Source organism: Drosophila hydei, unplaced genomic scaffold (genome assembly GCF_003285905.1).
Source record: "Drosophila hydei strain 15085-1641.00,03,60 unplaced genomic scaffold, DhydRS2 tig00000172-arrow-pilon, whole genome shotgun sequence".
Taxonomy (NCBI): Eukaryota; Metazoa; Arthropoda; class Insecta; order Diptera; family Drosophilidae; genus Drosophila; species Drosophila hydei.
In genome coordinates this window covers 4,500,872-4,520,622 of record NW_022045682.1, presented here as the reverse complement: position 1 = coordinate 4,520,622, position 19,751 = coordinate 4,500,872, and the positions used below count along the sequence as shown (strand labels likewise).

Here is a 19,751-nt window from a genome sequence, read left to right as displayed (position 1 = left end):
TATAAAGCAGGCCTCACCACTTTCTTAAATTAAATTCAATGTATACTGTTCACTGTTAACTTAACAGCTTAAGAGAAATGTTAGTTCACAGCGCCATTTTCGCCGCATGACAGTATTTAAGCGTTACATATTTAAACATATTGGTCACACAGCTCACTGTTGAATTTCAAATTTAAAGCCAATCAGCAAGAGTTTTATTACGCAGTTTTATTTGAATAACATTAAGCAATTTCAATAAATTGTTTTTAAAAGAGTCGATGTTTTATATCCTTAATTGGCCGTTGGTCGACTTTCAGCCCTTAACCCTACAGTATTTGCTGTTAAGATAATTGGTATATATACGCATGGCAAATTTGGGCACACTGGTGCGACTTAACAGCTGTTATTTTGCGTTGAATATTTGAACCGAGCGGACGTGCGTCGCGGACGCTTTTAGTGAAAAACGCGGTATACGTACAGTGCAACCATTTTGCCTCTATATATATATATCAATCTATCGGTGTTTATGAGATTGTATGTGTACATGCCAAATGGTGTAGCAAAATAAAAATTGCAAAAACAACAAATATTTTTGTGAAAACTTCTAGTGTTTGTGCAACGACGACAACAAAGTCGACGACGTCGCGCAAAATTTTTTACGGCGCGCCGCCTGCTGTTTTGAATTGTGTGAGTAAGTGAGAGAGAGTACGACTTACATATGCGTACGAGTGTGAGTGCGCGCTGTGTTTGTTTGTTAGTGTATGTGTCTGTCTGCCTAACAATTTGCCGCTAAATACAAAAAGCAGCTGAAGGCAGCAAGAAGAAGCAGATAGAAGACCAGCTGACGACGACGACGAAGTCGACAACACACACATATAGAAAAAAGTCAACGATCGATTGCGCGTATATGTGCATGTGCATGTATGCGAGCAGGCCAGGTGAAAAACAAAAAGCGAAGTGGCAGAACAGCAACAAACAAAATCAAAACGAAAAGGAATAAAAAAGAAAGAAGCAAAGTGAAGCACGTGTGTGTCCTGCTCTAACAACAGTTAAAAACAATATATTTATATATATACACACAGAAAAGAAAAGATGTCTTCGGTACCGCTGGCCATCAAAACGGAGGAAGTCATTTTGGAAAACGCCGAATACAACAGCGCCGAGGAATTGGATGAAGAGTTACAGTAAGTGAAGACGCAACAGAAGAGAAGAACAATGAAAAGAAAATAAAATTCTACACGCGTATCGCATTACCGTTATGAATTGTTGTTTACTTGGCATCATGAAATAAACAAACTGCTCTTGCACTTTTTATTCCCCTCTTTTTATCACGCAAATTATTGATTATTTCTCTCGTCCTCTCTCGCTCGCGCCTGCACGCGGCAGCCGTCTTAATTTTGCCGCCTGTTTTGCCGCACAAAACAAACGCGGCATAAAAACACCACCACCAATGCACGCTCCCATCAACGCACACACACATATGGAAAACGTATGGCATTCCATTCCAGTTCCACTTATTCCCGCTTATTCTGCCTGTTTCATTATGCCAGCGTCTCTCTGGAAAAAGGTGACGCTACTTTTTTTGCTCTGCCTTGCTGCTTTTTGTGTTGTGTTTTTACGTTCTACACTCGCCATATTTGAAAAACGGCTGTTTTCTCGCATCTATTCCAGCGGATTACACTGATGGTCAAAATGTTGAGCTAACTTCATTGTATGAAAAAACACGCTTTGATTATATTGCGATCTGATGTTGCTCTCTGTCGCCAGCTCTCTCAGCTGCTGCTGCTGCTGCTAAACAGCTGCCGCTGCCGCTGCTTATCGTGACAAGCTGTCTAATCAACAGCTATGTTAGTTGCGACCAAATCAGCTGTACCGGTATATTTCTATAATCATCATATGGACAGCGGCGACTGCGACGGCGGCTACCTGAACAAGCAACACTGACACACACAATAGCACTAAATGAGCAGCAAATGATGAAAGAAAGAGAATGTTAAAATGCACATGTGTGTGTGTGAGTGTGAACTGTAAAACGTTGAAATGTACAGTTTTTTCTATTTGTTGATATTTTCGGTATTTTGTCAGTTTAAGTTTGCGGCGAAAGTTACGCCGGCTCGTTTCGGCATTATTTCGTTTATATTTTTATCAAAATCATATGGTTTTTGCCTGTTATCAGTATCCGCTTTTCTGCTTTCAACAGCAGCCCAGCATATGTTCACGCATACATAGAGGAGAGCGTCTGTCGTAAAAGAAACCAATCGGATTCTTTCTCTCTCTCGCCTTGTGTCGCTCTCCCTTACACCCACTGGCAGCTGAGTGCTTCAAGGTTTTCCCTTGGTGTGCGTGTGCGTTGGGCTTATCAATAAAACGCAGGCTGGCATTTGCTCATATGTTTGGATTGTATAACTGCATGTGGTTAAAATTATCAACACTGCAAACCGAGCAAATGCTGTGAAACAGCTGACAGGTTTATTTTGACTTTTCTATTTATATTTATTGTAAATGCGTACATGTTATTTTGGATAGCAGTAAATATTAGGAATTTTATACCAAAAGTGCATACAGTTCGAAATTAACTTTGCAACAACAGCTGCCCGGCAAGTGCCTTCGCTAAAAGTCTCCAATCGCGCGTTGCACATGCTCTCACACTGTTTATGCGTATGTGTGTGAGGGGCTGTGTGTGGCGTCATTTCCGTTTTCCCCACACGCTGGAAGTCGCCGCGACTGGCCACGCTTGTAAATTCGCTCATGATGAAGCACCAGTCTTTATGTGTGCGTTTCTGCATGCAGCCTTTTGCTAGTGGCTGAAGTATATAAGCCCCTGTCTGGGAGTGAGCGAGTGAGTGAGGTTTGGATTGCACTCAAAAGCTTGTTGCTCCTTTACAATAAGACACTGCGCGTAAAAGAGCGAGAGAGTGAGAGTGGGAGTATACACATGTATTTATGGACGTGCATATGTGTGCGTGAGTGTGCACTTAATAAAGGGGAATTTCAGCAAAAGTACAGATGCCGCCACACAGCGCTGCGCATTTTACTACTACTACAAACATTTCATTGAAAAAACGTATACACAAAATGCCGCTGCCACTGTCGCTGCCAACGCCGACGCAACTGACACGACTGCAAAACAGCGAATTTGCGAAAAAAAAGCCAAGAAGAAAACAATATTCATACAAACACATACATACACACACAATGGCAAAGATAAAAGCTGCTGCGCAAATTTTTGGGCGATGGCTGTTTCATATGTCAAGCGTTTCGCTCTGCTGCTGTTTCAATTTCCATTGCGTTTTTGCAATCGGCATTTTTTTTATGGGCAACCTGCGCGTCGTCTGCCTGAGAGTGAGAGTGGGTGCATATGAGCGAGCCAGAGAGAAATGGAGAGGGTAAGAGCGAGCGATGAAACGATTGAAAGCGGCAGTAATTCGTTTGCTCGAATTATTGATGAAAAACACATGATTGTATTTTTTTTTGCTCTATTCGTGTGTGTTTGTGTGTGTAAAGCAAATAGTTTGACTTGCAAATTTTATTAAAGATTAACGCAACCGTCAGCTGTGGCTCTACGTTCATGTGTGTGTGCACGCTTGCCATGCTTCGCTATACTGTTAATTCGCTCAACAGCTGTTGTTTTTGTCAACATGCAAAGACATCATTTGGCCTCTACCTCTCCCTCTCGCACCTTGCACCTGGCACATATTCATCTCGAATTACCTCATGCAAGAGTTTGTGTATGTGTACGTGTGGTCTTATGTAACCGTTATGTGTCACCCTCTCGCACTTACTCGCGTCTCTTTTCAAATTGCAACGGCGTTTTTGCAGTCGGCGTTCTTTGTTTATATTTTTATTGCAGTTGTGGCGCCAAAAGGCCGACGAAAAGTGAGCGTGTATTTAAGCAGGAGACGGGCACAGGGTGAATGTGTGGTGGGGGCCTATTCTAAACTTTTTTCATTTATTTATGCTACTTTGTTGCTTGCTGCACATTACGCAAGTGGCAAAGTTTATTGCGTTTTACTGCGCATTTTGCCAATTGCTGCTGCTGCTTCACCCTCATCCACTAACTTTTTAGCATTTAGTGAGCTCTATATGTTTATGTTTGTGTGCATGCGTGTGTATGTATGTGTATTGGTACGTGACTGGGCATAAATAATGTTTGTGTTTTAGTGCAACAGATGCTTGGCATGCCCTTTTTGCGTCTCATCAAGTCGGTCATAAAAGTACGTCCATATAAAAGGAGAATAAAAGATGAGAGCACTGTTAATTTAGGTCATAACCAATTGGATTGATTAACTAAAAGAAAATCAATCTGGAATTCGTTGGGATATAAAAGGAAAAGAAACCTAATGAAATTATTAGAAACAGAGACCTATAGAATGGCTGATCAGGAATAGTTATATACATAGGTATATATATATATATATATATATATATATATATATATATATATATATATATATATATATATATATATATATATATATATATATATATATATATATATATATATATATATATATTTATATATGTTCAGTTCTTAACATTTACAAATTGAGTATAATTAGTATGTATATGTATATAATATTCATATTAATCAGCCCATTATATAATACAAGTTAATTTTTATGAATTAAAAGTTGATTGTGTTTCACCTGCAATGGGCAAAGCTTTGCTGCCGACGAATTCCAGGCAAAAATGATGACGTAAGCGTTGACCCAATAAGCGTACAGAGACGTACATAAATACATACATACATATGCATGCGATTTATGTGCACTGCAGCAGCAGCAGCAGCAACAACAACTCGGCGGCACTCGTGACTTCGGCTTTGTCTGTTCTGTTTAGCTGCATATGTATATACAAAGATACATATACATATATGCATGTGTATGTACTGTTGGCGAAAAGTGGCCAATGAACTACATTGAACTTTGGGGCAGCAGCAAGAGTCGGCCCCCGGGCCGCAGCAGCGACAGCAGCTGTTGTATGTCATGTGTTCTTCTTGTTGTTATTGCTAATGCGGCTTTGCTGCTGCTGAAATGCAAAATATGCGTAAATTGCAATTTATAATTCAAATGCCAAGAAAAAGTGAAAAAAACTGCGCACAGCTTTCTAAAATATTGTTTAAACATGTGTTTTATTATGAACAACAGTGCTGACACATTTAGGCAGCTAACTAGCTAGTTTGTGCTTAAATTAAAAAGCTAAATGATAAAATAAAATAAGCTAGAAGCAGCTATATATTACTTTTTAATCTAACTACAAGTATATTTACTTGGAAATTCTCTTCTTATTATTCACAAGATTGTTGTTTTGTTGATATTTCTATAAATTTCTGCTAAAGAAAATAGCTAGTTTTCACTGCTATCAGCACCAGCTTCCATGCCGGCTGCAGCTGTTAAATGCACACATGTAATCATTTAGCACCCAGCGAATTCACACTTCTGCCGCTGTTAATTTAACATGATCGCTATTTTTAGCTTCTGCTGCTGCGTATGTAAATGAAGCGCAACAGCTGTTGTTTGCGTGTCTGCACGACACACACTGTAAACTGTAATACTATAAATCACATGTATTAGTGCTTATATATGTACATACGTATATGTTAGTATGCATGCGAATAAGCTTGTCAACGCATGCCTGAAATAGTTTGCACTTGACGCAGCTTCATTCAGCTTTTTATGTATGCAGCAGCCGCTTGTGTGGCTTTTGATGTTTGCAAATAGAAATTCCAGGGCAGCAACAATAACAAAAGCAGCAGCAAGTGCAGCAACATCCGCTTAACCAAGTTTGGCAACTTCTCAGTAAAGAATGCAGGAAAAACAGAGTATATATGTTATATGACTATAACATGCTCTATGTGCGATAGTAGGAGCTTAACAAAAGATTATAATATCAGTTAGGTTTTTAAAACGAATTATTATTATAAATCTTAATTTTCTATAAGACTTTCTATAAATTTGATGTTACTAAATATATGCGCACATCATAACCAATTAGCTTGCAGCACACTCGAAACAGGGTATTAACTCCACAACAAATATGCTGCAGCGAACGACCTTTGTTATGGATGGTAATGGCATGTTGCTAAAAATAAACCAATGCAACCAGACGACGTCTAAGATTTTCTATCGCTGTTGTCTTCAACGTTCTGCTGTGGCTGCTGCTGTTGCTGCCGTCTGTTGTCTTGCTGCTGGAATGCAGTGCTGCAACTTTACAAATACACAAGCACTGCGCGCTTGCTCTCTCTCTCTCTCTCTCTCTCTGCATCTCTTACATTCACACAGGCTCTCATGTTTTTGTGGCCTGAGCATGCCATTGTACAAATACTTTTCATTAGACACACACAGCAAAATAATTTAGGTGTATGTGTATGTGTGTGAAAAACCGGTCTTGAAATTCTTATGCTATTATGTGCAGCGGCTGCGACAGCGATAGCAACAACGACTTTAATCCAAGAGTCACAATAATAACAAAAGCCAAAAAGTCATATTTGACAGCTGTTAAAAACTCTCTCTCACTCTCCCACGCTCACAAACTGCTGCTCTCGCTGACATGTTGCTTTTTATGCTGCTGTTGCTGCTGTGGCTTGGTTTTTGTTGTATTTGTTATACGTACATTTTTCTCGCTGCCCATTGTCTATGCATGTGTGTGTGCGGCTAAACTAAAACTGAATTGAATGGAACTGTAAATTTATGAATGAATGAATGAATTTTTGTTAGTGTGAGTGTGTTTGTGTGTGTGGGTGTGTGCGAGTGTGCAAGTTAATTGATTTTGTATCATAAATATTCATCACGTCTACTCACTTTTATTATTATATTTTGTATTTATTTATGCAATTTTTCTTATTCTTGCTCTCTTGCAGATTACAACTGGAAGATTCAGGCGGGGAGAATACCTATCACATTGAATACACCACCGAGCCGGCGCATCAGGTTACGACCAGCTCGCAGCGACGCCAATCGAATATGAGCGCATCGAACACTACAAAAGATGGCGGAGGTGGAGATGGGGGCAGTTCGCCAAGCGGCAAACCCATAGTGGACACTGAGAAACGGATGAGAAGGGAAATAGCCAACAGCAATGAGCGAAGACGCATGCAGAGCATCAATGCCGGTTTTCAGAGTTTACGTTCTCTGTTGCCGCGACACGAGGGCGAAAAGTTGAGCAAGGTAAGTTAACCCAACAAACCAAAACAATATAAGAGGAGCTACATACTACGTACAACAACAACAGCAACAGCTTGAGCTGGACTAATTGGATTACATTTAAGTGTGTGTAGTGCACATGTATTGGTTTATTGTTATGTTATCCATTTACGCTTCAACACTTCGCTCAAGTTTCGGTTCGTTTCGTTTACATTACCACAGGAGCAACAACAGCACTTGCCTTATCGCACGTTGACAAATTGGCTCACACATACACTCCCTCCCGCTGCCTCTCTCTTCGCTTGCGCTGCACTCCATTTGCTGTAACTTTCCAAAAACCTCATCTGCTGTGCTTTTGGTATGCACGCCAACTTCTACGTCAGCAGCGCAGCACTTGACACATGAAGGTCCCTTTTCCAGTCTCGTTGATATGGCAACCTTTTTTGTCGTCATCCTTTGTTGTTGTTTAGGCTTCTCTTATTTTTTTTTTTGCATGCCCACGCATTGGTGTTGTATGTATATTTTTTCACCTTGAAACAAACATCGATTTGTTGTGGCGGCTGCGGCGACATCTTCACTGAGTGTGCATGAGTGAGTGTATCTGTATGTGCGTGTGTGAGAGTGCGGGGGGGGGGGGTGTCTAAGCAGCAGACGGTTGTAAATCAACAACTGTCATATTAAATGCTAAAGGATTTATTTGATGTGCATACTTTCTTTAAGTTATAATTTATGTGTCTGCCGCGCCAGACAACATTCTCTTTCGAAATTGGCGTATTTTGCAACACTGTTATACACTTTTTTCATTCCTTTTTGTTTGCTCTATTGTGCTTATTATTTATTGCAAATTGAAAAATGTCAAACAAAACTGAGAAACATAAATCACGAGTGCAGCAGGTCCTAAAAAGCGCACACCATAAACAACAACATGACAGCTTATTGAGTTAAAGAGTTAAGTGCAAGGGGGACGGCTATATAACAATGTAAACAGGAAGAAAAACGCATAAATAAAAAAACATTACTTTACGCCACGCACAACACTAAACGATGGAAAAAGGGCAAAAGCAGCGACGTCGACAGCACAGTGTTGAGCCTTGATGAATGACATAATGGGCGTATAACAGCCATGCTATGCTATAGAAAGAGAGAGAGCATCTGGGTGGGCGGCTTAGCGTATGTCCCAGCTGCAAGTAGTTTATGGATTTTTTGCGCTCTGCTGCGGCTGCTGCTGCTGCATTATCACACATAGTAAACATTGTAGTATGTAGTAGTTTTCTGTGCGACAGAGATGGCAATAAAAGTGCTTTTTTGCTTGACCAAGTTGGAGTAAGCTACACTCTTGGTTAGGTAGGGGTATAAAAGGTGCGCCGGGGATGGGTTGCTGGTGGTCGTGCTGAGACTGAGACTAGGCCTAAAACGAAAACAAACTGTCGACGACGACGACAATCGGAATCGGAATCAGGTCGCACGACGAATGCAGCTCACGCACACACACACACGCACGCACAGACAGCCACATGCATGCAGAGCTTTCAGTTGACACAAAAGTGCGAGAAAAATTGCAACACTGCAGAAAGTGGCGACAGCCGCTGTGCCATTGACAGTTATGCCTATACACACGGACACACACACTCAGTCACTTACACATGTGCATATAACAGCTCTATGATGTACAATATGTATATAACAGTTATGTATATATGCAGACACGAGTGGGCGACTATGCCAAGTAGTCTGTGATTTACTCGTTGAGGCGGGTCATTGAACTTGCTCGCTAGGTGGCGCCAAAGTGCAAAGTGCAGCGCAATTGCGTACAGTTTTGTCCGCTGCTGCCTGTTTTGCAGCTGAACTAACCTACATTAAAGTGCTGAAGCGAATTGAGCACTGTACTCCACCATCCCCCTTCAAGTGAAAAACGACGCATAACTGGAATGTTTTTTTTTTTTTGTCGATACGCTACAATTTACGTAGTAGCTCCTAAAATATCGATCCAGCTTCGCATGGCTTTCCAGTACGCGCCAAAAGCACGACAACAACCCCCAAGTTGGCAGCACTTCCCAATCTCGAAGCAGAGGAGCAGCAAAGGGAATAACAGCATTGTCTGAAAAAGACAGGACAAATACAGTAAAGATTAACTAGAGTGAATTAGTGAATGATAAAAATAGTGTAGTAATAAAACTGTAGACTTATCTCCTGTATATCTAAAGCATATTTTATTTTGTTTGCAATATTAGAATACTTTCTCTTTAGCCATGACTCACTGTAGTCGGCGCACAGACTCAAACCAAAATATTGTGTGAGGCTACAGCCAGGCCCAGTTATCCTAGCGCTATTTCCCTCACACCACTAGCACAGCTGAGAGCAACGCTCGCACATGCTCTCAGGGCGAAGTGGGTGGTCCTTGCGTACACTGATAGAGAGGGGGGACAAGAGAGGGGAACTTAGTTTGTTTCACTGCCATTTCGTTGCCGAAATGAAACAGTGGCGCCTGCCTGGCGCCTGGTAGGCAGCTGTTTGCCGATGACGATTATTTGTGACTGGAAAGTGACAGGCGAGAAGAGCAGAAAAGCCAGAGTGTTGGGTATGGGTAATTGGATGCCCCCTTCTCTCTCTCTCTCTATATATCTTTCTCTCTTTTCCTTGGCCAGGAATTGGGCGTTCAGCTTTTTGATTGCCGCAGCTGCGCATTGTCCGCCGCGTGTCTGTTGCTGTTTTTCGCCTGGGCCGGCGTAGCAAGATTTTTTTTCATTTGTCTGCAGCTGAAAAGGCGTGGCATGTGGGCGGCAGCCGGTTGGGTGAGCAGAGGGTGTAAACAGTGCACTAGGCCATTGGCATCGTGCAACCTTTCGCTTTGGCGCGGAATTGTTGCAGGCGCAGCCCAGCTGTCCGGGATGCGACCAACACCCATATATACGTGCACGTATACATCTATGCATACATATCTATATATATAGTAGTATATAGGGGCCGTTATGTCAGCTATATGCCGCAACGTGCGTAGTATATGGCGCATTATAACTGTAGCACTGTACATTCAGTTGCTGCAGCTCGTAGTAAAAAAGCTTGCCGTCTCTTTCTACGCAGTGACCCTTACCCACTGTTGACTGTGTGTGCAGCATTATCTTTGGCCACAAAATGCAATTAATGCAGCTGCTTTGGTAATTTGAAATTATTTTATGCTTCGTTCTATGTGTTAATTAAAATCAAGAGGAATAGCTTTTCTAGAGTACGGAAAATTAAATGTGACCCTCGAGACAAAAGCTAAACTTTGCTTATATCATCAAATGAAACACAAATTAAAATTAATTAATATATGATTATTATATAGTCTTATTATCTAAATAGTTAAAAGTTGGATTTAGGTGTCAAAACAAATTAGCAGCTCTTTAACCTGTCCATAAATGGAGCTTTCACTGCAACTACTTTATAGGTTCTCGAGTTTCTGTGCAACTGTAAAATTGTAAATGTATGCGCGCTTAGAGTAATTGCTTTGTGTGTTAACGGTTAATGGTGGGTGGTGTTGGAAAACGATTGACAAGAAAAAAACAACAACCGAACGATAACTTTTGGAGAGCAGCGAATGCAGCACTTTCGCAAGCAAGAATGTAATAGCGGAAAGCAAAGAGCGCACAGAGAAAGCTGCACGCCAGCAACAACAAAAACAGGCGGCCTAGCAAAGCATAAGTGCAATGGATCAATTACTTTGTGGGTTTCTTTACATACACACACAAACACAGCTGCATTTACTTACAGACAGACAGCAGACAAGTGTAGCTATGCATGTGTGTGTGAGTGCAAAAATGTCGGTCGGTCGTTGGCAGCGCTGTTGTCGTCGTCGTCGTCTGGCGACGCTTAAAGATCGTCGTCGTCGTCGTCAATTGCAGGCTTTCAAGCTGAGCTTTCGGCTAGTTTTTTTTTGTTGTCGCTGTTGATTACATGGAATGTCGTCTCGCCGGATTTAATGACTGTGTTGCTGGCTTTGTAACGGTGCTAGTTTGCAATTTTTTTTATCAATGGCGATTGAAACTGCACAAAAAAGTCATTAACAGTGCCAAATGGGAAAGGCGGTCTATAAATTCCACGGCTCATCTCTATGTTAGTTCCGTTCCGTTTTTTCGCCTCCAGCATTGAACAAACGGTTATTTGCAGTGAATTCAATGAATCAGCAACAGCTGATTACAAGCAGAATAAAGAACACGACTAAGTTGTCAGCTTGTTGAGCAGAAAAAAGGCTGTCTATTTAAATCAGTTGTAAAATTCCATATTAATTTTCTAGTTGAATTACCTTTATCTTTATATTACTCTGAATTAACGTAATTAAGATTTTTAGCTTTTTTCTTCCTGTATTAAGTAGCTACATTTTACTGCATCGAGCAACACTGAACACACATATTTCATTTACAGCTATAGCAGTCAGCAAAGCAAAGCAAAGAAACAACAAATACTTACAAGTATTTTTTTGTTTTGGTTGATTTAATACCAAAAGTCAACCGGCATTTTTGCTGCGCAATTCGCACGCATAGCGGCAGCAACTCAGCTGGTCAAGCACCATCTACAACAACAACAATACAGTAGACCGGCGAAAAAGCTCAGCTTTCCCAATTGCGTCGTTGCGGCGACAGACACAACAATACCAGGCAGCCACGAGTCGCGCACAGTTGTGAAGGCATTGTGTCTGTGTATGTGTGTGCGGGGTTTGAGTGCAACTGCTCGAAGATGCTGTCGTCATACGAACGCCCGCTTATTTATATATTTTATTTTCACTGTAATTACACATTGAGATATATTTGTATAACAAATGCAACGAGGCGGCGATAGCGACGTTGACGATGTTGCTTTTGTTTTATTTGGGTTAATTAAAACAGCTGTCTGGGATGTGAAGTCACACAGACTCACACTCTGACGTGCCCTGCGATATAAATACAAGGCTATTTATTGATTTCGCTGTAGGCATGAAACTCGATCAGCTGATCTACTCTGTAAGTGCGTGTGTGTGTTTATTTGAGGGTTAGCGTCGCGCTGTTATTTGACGCTGTTGTTATTGTTGCTGCATTGGAATTCAACAGCAACTTTGCCGGTTAGCCCCTCTGTGATTGTTATTGTTGTTGTTACGTATTTATTTCGTGCTTTCATCGCATTTCTTATTGTTGCTTTGCCCGCTTCTTCGCTCTATTCAAATTCAAATTGTTTTTAAGCACACACACTTTCAGCCTTTCTCGCGTGAGCGAAGTGTGCTACATATAACAGTTTTTGTTCTTTGTTGCTGTTTCTTTTTTCTTTTATGCTAATTAAATGCTTTCGTTGACCATGAGCTTTTGTTGTTCCGCTGTTGGCTGGTTCAAAGTTTTATTGACCTTTTGTAATGGAATTTTAATGAACCGCTGAAAGCGCGAGTGACGACAACAGCAGCAAGCAATTTCCCAGACTGGCAACGCCTGATGCTATGCAACAGAATGCGAACAGCAGGATTGCCCTCGAGCGTTGGGTGACTTAAAATTCGCTTTAGCAAGCATCGACTTAGCCAGAACTATAAAAAACATTGAGTTAAAGGCGAAATGGCTCTTGACACGTGTTTGAAATTAATTAGGTTAATAATGAAATATACTATATGTTTATTTCTATATAAGTATGCGTATGTACATACATACACATGAACGTCTGACTCAACTGGGCAGCTGCTTTACGACAGCACCGGCGACTCGTTAAAAATTAGCTAAAAACGCAAAATACAATTGGCATACAAGAAAGAAATAACAACAACACAAAAGAAAAAAATAAAATGTTTATATTTAAATATACAGCAAGCAGCTGTTTTGCACTGACAAGGCTGGGCCACACACACAAGCACATTTCATGTACATACACGCTCGCAATTGAGACCCCAACTGACCTCGCCTAGTGCCGCGTAATCTCCGTCTCTCTCCCTCTCTTATTCTTCCACGATTTACTTTCGATGACGGCATTTTTGCTAGTGTTTAAACTGTGCCGCGCATAACTGTAAATGTAAAAAAAAAAAGAAATACTGTTTAGTATATGATTTAAAAATAGTGCTAAATTAATGCAGCGAACACTTGCTCTCTCCCGCTCTCTGACTCTTTGGTGATGTTGTCACACATTATCGTTTTTGCGCGTGAGTGTGACTGTAAGTGTGTAGAAAACACATGTTTGGCGCCCATTGTTGTGGGCGCGTACCAGCTGAGTGTGACAGAGCAAGTGCGAACGAACCAAGACCTGTGGGTATCTCTCTCTCTCTCCCTCCCTCTCTCTGAGTATATATGTGTGTGAGCATCAATGCCGGCAGCACTGTGGTAGCCGCAGCTGTTTTTTCTGCTTTGCGCATACCGTCAATACATGTATACATGTGAACATGTGTATTCAGGTATGCGTGTGTGAGTGTTTTGCCAAAAAGTTGTGCAAAAACGAGCCAAAGCTGCAACGTGTGCGGTCTTCTCAAATTCCGTTATGTTTCTTTTTATGCAATATATATGTTAGCATGTGTGTTGCTAATTTTAGCGAAAAATCCGATATACAAAAGCTTAGAGCTATGGAAAATGCTAATGAATCACAGAACGCCGTAAAACACATGCTAACGTGTTTTTGAAAATCGAATACCACAAAATGAAGAAGAATTTTGCAGCAGAAGTGTAGATCAACATAAAACTACAATCTTAATGTCAGCTGACTTGATTTCTTTGCTAACTGTGCTCTCCCCTCGCACCCAAAAAGCAGATGACAAATTTTAGCTGGCATCACACACCACACCTACACATTCAAACTTGTTCATGCTCTCGCACTCACACACCTGTCGTTGAGCCGGCCAAAGAGAGAATAGAAGAGATAAGCAGCGAGAACAAACACAGCACTAATTGTTTGCCGCCAACAAAACGTGCGACGCAATAGAAGCGAAAAAAGGTAAAAGCAAAAGCAAAAGCAAATGCAATTGATGATAAGGAACACCTAAACTAGGTTTTGCAATGTGTATTTCTGAGAAGAAATAAAATGTCGATAAATTGGACTTGCTGTATATATGAATGTACATACATACGTGTTTATCTATGTATCTTGTAATTCAAATCAACTAAAATTAGTCTATAGAAATAGTTTTTTTTTGTTTTTTTTTACTGTATGTTTATTTATGTTGGGCCATGCTTGCACGCACGTAGACCATACAGCTGCCCCAAATGAAAGGGGGTGGGGCGCTTAGCTTTTTCCATGCATTTGTGGTGGTTGCTTTGCTACTCACACCCATACATATATTATACATAAATGAATTCATACATACACATATACAAATACCGTAGTAGAACTGCCAACTCAGCTGATGATGACGAATCAGCAGCAGTTGGCGGGCTCAATTGCAAGTATTTGGCTATTTTTATGCATTTTATTCAATCAAAAAAAACAAAATTGTATCGTAGGGCCGCAAGAAGAGCAGAAGCAGAAGTAGATACATGGGCCGCCTCGTCGTCAGACGCGCCATTTATAGAAACGAAGCAGACAGCAAATAACAACAGCAGCGAGTCAGCTGCTGCTGTACATACACACACGTTTCGTATTGCGCTCAAGAGCGAAACAGAGAGCGCGTGTTTCCAATACAAATTGGAAGTCACTGGAAGCATTAAGAGAACAACACACGTGTTTACGTTGACGCCTAAATGAGTGTGTAGCGTAAGAGTGAGCAAGTGAGCAAGTCAGCAAAAGCTTGAGTCCACATGTTTTTTCGCTACGGCCGCTACTGCTGCCGTCGCTGCAGTACCATTTCCGTTTCAAGCAAAACGAAACGAAACGATATGGTAACGAAACTTAACGAAACCGCGCTCTCGCTCTCGCTCTCACTGACTAACTGTGTAAGTGTGTATGGGACGGAGAGCGAGAGAAAGAGAGCGCAGCACGCTAGCAACATTTGTGACGCCGGCGAATATTGAAAAACTTTTCGTATTGGAACTGTTGCTGCTGCCTGCGCTTGGTTTGGTGGTGTGTTTTGTGTAGCGGCCGTCACCACTGCCCGTGTGTGTTGGAAAAAAGTACAGTCGCCGCAAAAACGACGCCGCTGCCTGCGCGCAGCCGTTTGCTCTGCTTGTTTGGCTGGCTGACTGTCTGGTTGGTTGGTTGGTTCGTTGGTTGCTCGCTCGAACGCGTTGGCTGGGATTCTTGTTGGAATAGCAACGAGTGTCTCGCGCGCGCGTCTAATCGGCTTTTTGTTTACACTCACACCAATGGCACATTTATATCTGTATGCGTGTGTGAGAGTGCCTGCTGTACAGCTGTGGCTTTTATTTATTTTTATTTGTATTTTTTTGCGCTTGGGGCATTCTGTGTACAGCTTTTTTTGCCGGCATTTTCCGACTGCGTCGCAGATATGACGACGACATTTTCTTATTAGCCAAGGCCTCAGTTGCCGGTCTAACTGCAGCTGCCAGCTGCCTGATGGGCAACATATTTTGGCAAAAAAGCTTCGTTTAATGAAAATAATACGGACTGGGGCTTAGTGCCTAATGTTTTCCAATTGATTTATATCAGTTAAAGCAATTGGAAACACATTTTAAATACTTTATAAATTTGCTAAAAAGCTCTATGAATTTTCAATTAGAATAAGCATAAAGCATTTGAACCAAATACTAAGGTGGAAATTTCACAATGAACTCTATCATTCTAATTAGCAATTATGTGTGCTTTTGTCTAATTTTTTCAGATGTAATTTAGAGCTCTTGATAAAATCATATTAAAAGTATACATACTTCAATAAAGCTTAATTAAAAACTTGATTCTTTTTGAAATAAATCCTAGTTTCTATAACTGACTTACAATTTGTATATCTTTGCTAATTCTAATTGCTACAGCTTTCCAATGCTTGTCTTCCAATTCGCTTCCAATTCCAATTCGCCTCCAATATAAATCAGAATAAGTCAATGAACGGCCTTTGGTAGCAGCAACAACAGCAATATAACTAACTAGAATAAATTAACGTGGCAAAAAATAAATGCAAAATATTCTTTATTATCTTTATATATATATATATGTACATATATAAAATTTGCGCGCGACATTGCGCTGATTTTTATCACAGGCAACGCTGAGAAAACTGTACTCTGTCGCTAACTCACTCACACTCTCTCTCCCTCTCTCACACTTTACCTCTCTCTATTTACAACATATCAAAACAACGTAACAGCTTTGCCCAGACAGCTGTGCATGAAGCAGCAGGCAATGGCAGAGGCCCAGAGAGCGATAGAAAGAGAGCGCAGCAGCTGTGTAGCCGGTGTCGTGAGCTAGTTGCTGTTTGTTTTTGTTGTTGTTGTAGTAGTGACCTCCGACAACAAGCGGCATGTCCAGCAGAAATTGTGAAACAAGTTTTATGGCTGCATCCAACAGCAGCAGCAACCACAACACAGATTTATTATTTTTTAATCAAAGCCAACGCAAAAGAATTTCCACAAAGCTTCTCGCATTCCTGAGCCATGACTGCTGCGCCGCGCTGCTCTGATCTGCTGCGCTGCTGCTCTGCTTCTGATGGTTGCATTCCTTTTGGGTGTTGCCAGAGTGTTTTTTATATTTATTATGGTTTATGTTGCCTTCTTGTTTTTTTTGCATGCTTTGCGCCTACGCTGCTTTCTATGCCAGTTTTTACCGTTATGCGTTACCCACGCATATTTGTAGTGCAGGCAAACATGTAAAAGAAACTCAAAACTACGCAAAAACAACTTTTCGCATTCACACAAATGCAAATATGCTGCGTGTGACGGTGTATGTATGGGTGTGTGCTCTGTGTGTGCTGAGAACGCGCGCATTTTGAAGGACACAAGTTCCTTAACCTCTCGAGCAAGAGACACTGCAAAACACAACACAGGCCAGCATAAGCAAAGAAAACAAAGAAGCAGAGAAAACAAAAACAACTACATCAAGAGATTTACTACACTATTTACTATATGCGCTTCACTACCAATGCAAATTCCAATACATTCAGATTTTATGTATGCATGCAATTTAAATATACATTCGTGTTTGTGTGTGTGCCTATGTGTATGTTTTGCGGTAATTATCAAAGCTTGCTTGCTCTCTCTTACTCTTTTGGCAATTATGCTGTTCTGCTCTCTGCTGCGACGTCTTGTGAATGAGTTTCATTGTTAACAGAGTAGACGGCGGCTGTTGCTGTCAATGTGTGCAGAATTTGTATGGGTGAGACAGGAAGAGAAGGCGGGAGAATGTGTGTGTGGCGTTTACACGATGCAAAGAAATTGAGTTAGGCAAAGTTTAAACAAAAGGAATGATATTTGACTTTGAATAAAAAGAAGGACTAGCAGAAAGGGCGTTTAAACTGGTATTTAATAATCGATTAATAATATCCTTTTTCCCATTTATTTGCTTTACAGGCTGCCATATTGCAACAGACCTTCCAATATATTGTCGATCTGGAGCATCAGAAGACCCAGCTGCTTACACAGAACAGCGAACTTAAGCGACAAGTGGGCGAACATGAGGCGCATGGCGGCGGCGGCGGTGGAGGCGGCTCCACAGGCGACAACTACAACAACAGCAACAATGTTAACGAATCGAGCGGCAACAACAACACGAGTTCTTCGAGTGCTGTGGCGATCAAGAAGAGGAAGCTGACAGACAACGTGATCAACATGCAAACAATTAGCGATAGCTCCGATGAAGGATTAGGTTCCATGTCGCCCGAGCCAATGACGCTGCTAACAGCCGGCGGTGGCGTGGCAGGAGCTGGAGCAGCGGCTGGAAATAAGTTGAACAACGCCAGCATCATAGCAGCCAAGGAGCTGCTCGAGATGAAGAAGCAGCTGGAAAAGGAGCGCAGCATGCGACGCCTGCTCGAAGATGAACTGCAGATGATCAAGCGACAGCTCTACAGCGTAGCAACGGCACCGCCAGGCACAGCTGTGGCAGCAGCCGTAGCCAACAGCGGAAGCAGCTCCTACATTCCAAGAGAAGTGATCGAGCATACGGACAACTTTGTGCGAGCCGAGGAGCTGGAGGAACTGGGCGGCACTGTCTCCTACGTGGAGATCGACGAGATGACCGGGCAGCAGCAGGTGGTTGTTTGCTCCAGCATTGAGGAACTGGAAGGCGATGCGGCCGCCGAGATCATTAGCGAGGATCAGGTGCACGAAGAGGTCATACTCTCCTCCAACTCCTCGACAGAATCGGAGAATGAGGTGAATGTGAATGCCATTGCCAAAGCCTATGCCGAGGGCATGAGCACGCCCATTCTCCAGGCAGCCATCAAAGCGACGCCCAAAGTGGAGGTGGAGCGAATCAACGAAAAGATTGTCAAAGTCAAAACAGAGAAGCTCCACGAACAGCCATCGGCAACAGCGATGTCAACGACAACGACGACGACGGCGGTCTTCACGCGCTCCCGACAAAATCTGGAGACAATTGTGGAGGCCATACGGCATCTCGAGGGCGATCATCTCTTTGACGGAGATCAGCAGCACAAGCTCCAACAGCAGTATCAGCAGCAGCAGCAGCAGCAGCAAACCCAGCAGCAACATCAACAGCAGCAGCATCAACAGCAACACCAGCAGCAACCACATCAACAGCAGCAACAGCATCATACACAACAGCAACATCATCAGCAGGATGCATTGCATTCGCATCATCAAATCATTAGCACAGCCACAGGATATCGCTTGGCGCAGGATGCGCCACTGGCTCTAACCACTGGCAAACAGCATGCAGCTCTGGCCGAGCTGCGTCCCTTCCTGCAGCTGAAGGGCAACAAGCAGGTGATCATAACAACAAAGTCTGCCAAAGATTTGGGCGCACCCTCGACCATATTCAAAGTGCAGACGAGCAGCGGGACAGCAACGGCATCGGCGACAGGATCATCATCAGCAGCCGGTGGAGCAGGGAGCCATCATCATCAGCCGGTGACCATTACAACAGCATTGAAACAATGTCGTCCAGGTGTCATTGTGGCCAAGCAGCTGCCGTCGTCTTGATTGCCTAGCAGCAACATTATCAACAGCAGCAACATTAACAGTAACAGCGTTCCTCTACACATTGAAACAGCAGCCGCAACACGGGCTAGTATTAAAGGCGTCCGCAATAACATAACAGTAACAGCAGCTCAAACAGCAACAACTGTACAAGTTTTAATGCCCAAACGACGCAACTATGTTAAGCAACAACAACCGCATATGCAACAGCAGTATTGCCTTAACAGAGCTGTAAGGCGGCAATGAATTTACAACTGTTGAGCTTGCCAGCTGTAAAGCTAACAGAGTTCAAATGTATAGTTATAGCTATTAAGCTGCTGCTAACATAGATCTAGCGCTGCTAAACTACTGCTGTATATAGCTGTTAAGATGCTGCTAATAGTAAACAATTCGAGCTGCAGCTAATTGTAAGCTAGCTGTTAAGCGACTGTTGCTAACAGTACGGCTAGCTGTCAATACAGTTGCTTCTGTTAAGCTGTTGCTTAACAGAGCTCAAGCTGCTGTAAAACTAAACATAAAACAAAGAATATAAATATTAAAGGCAATTGTATAAAATTAGTAAAAAAGAAAACAAAAACAAAAAAAAAGCAAAGAGAATTTTCTGCAGTCAAGGCGTAATTTTTTTTATTAATTTTCCATAAGCAAAAACAACAACAACTACTCACATAGCCAC

General features: G+C 42.0%; 1 protein-coding gene across 1 annotated transcript; it reads left to right on the top strand.

Annotated features, from left to right (window-relative positions):
* Positions 1 to 264: 264 nt before the first annotated feature.
* On the top strand, positions 265 to 19,647 carry LOC111595939 (probable E3 ubiquitin-protein ligase bre1). The gene is made up of 3 exons (XM_030223412.1): positions 265 to 1,163; positions 6,839 to 7,145; positions 17,489 to 19,647. The coding sequence occupies exons 1-3, from the start codon at positions 1,072 to 1,074 to the stop codon at positions 19,079 to 19,081; spliced, it is 1,992 nt and encodes a 663-aa protein (XP_030079272.1). The 5' UTR covers positions 265 to 1,071; the 3' UTR covers positions 19,082 to 19,647.
* Positions 19,648 to 19,751: the final 104 nt, after the last annotated feature.

Coding starts and splice junctions, on each gene's coding strand:
- LOC111595939 (XM_030223412.1), top strand. CDS start 1,072: ATGTCTTCGGTACCGCTGGCCATCAAAACGGAGGAAGTCATTTTGGAA. Junction 1,164..6,838: donor GAATTGGATGAAGAGTTACA/GTAAGTGAAGAC, acceptor GCTCTCTTGCAG/ATTACAACTGGAAGATTCAG. Junction 7,146..17,488: donor AGGGCGAAAAGTTGAGCAAG/GTAAGTTAACCC, acceptor TTTGCTTTACAG/GCTGCCATATTGCAACAGAC.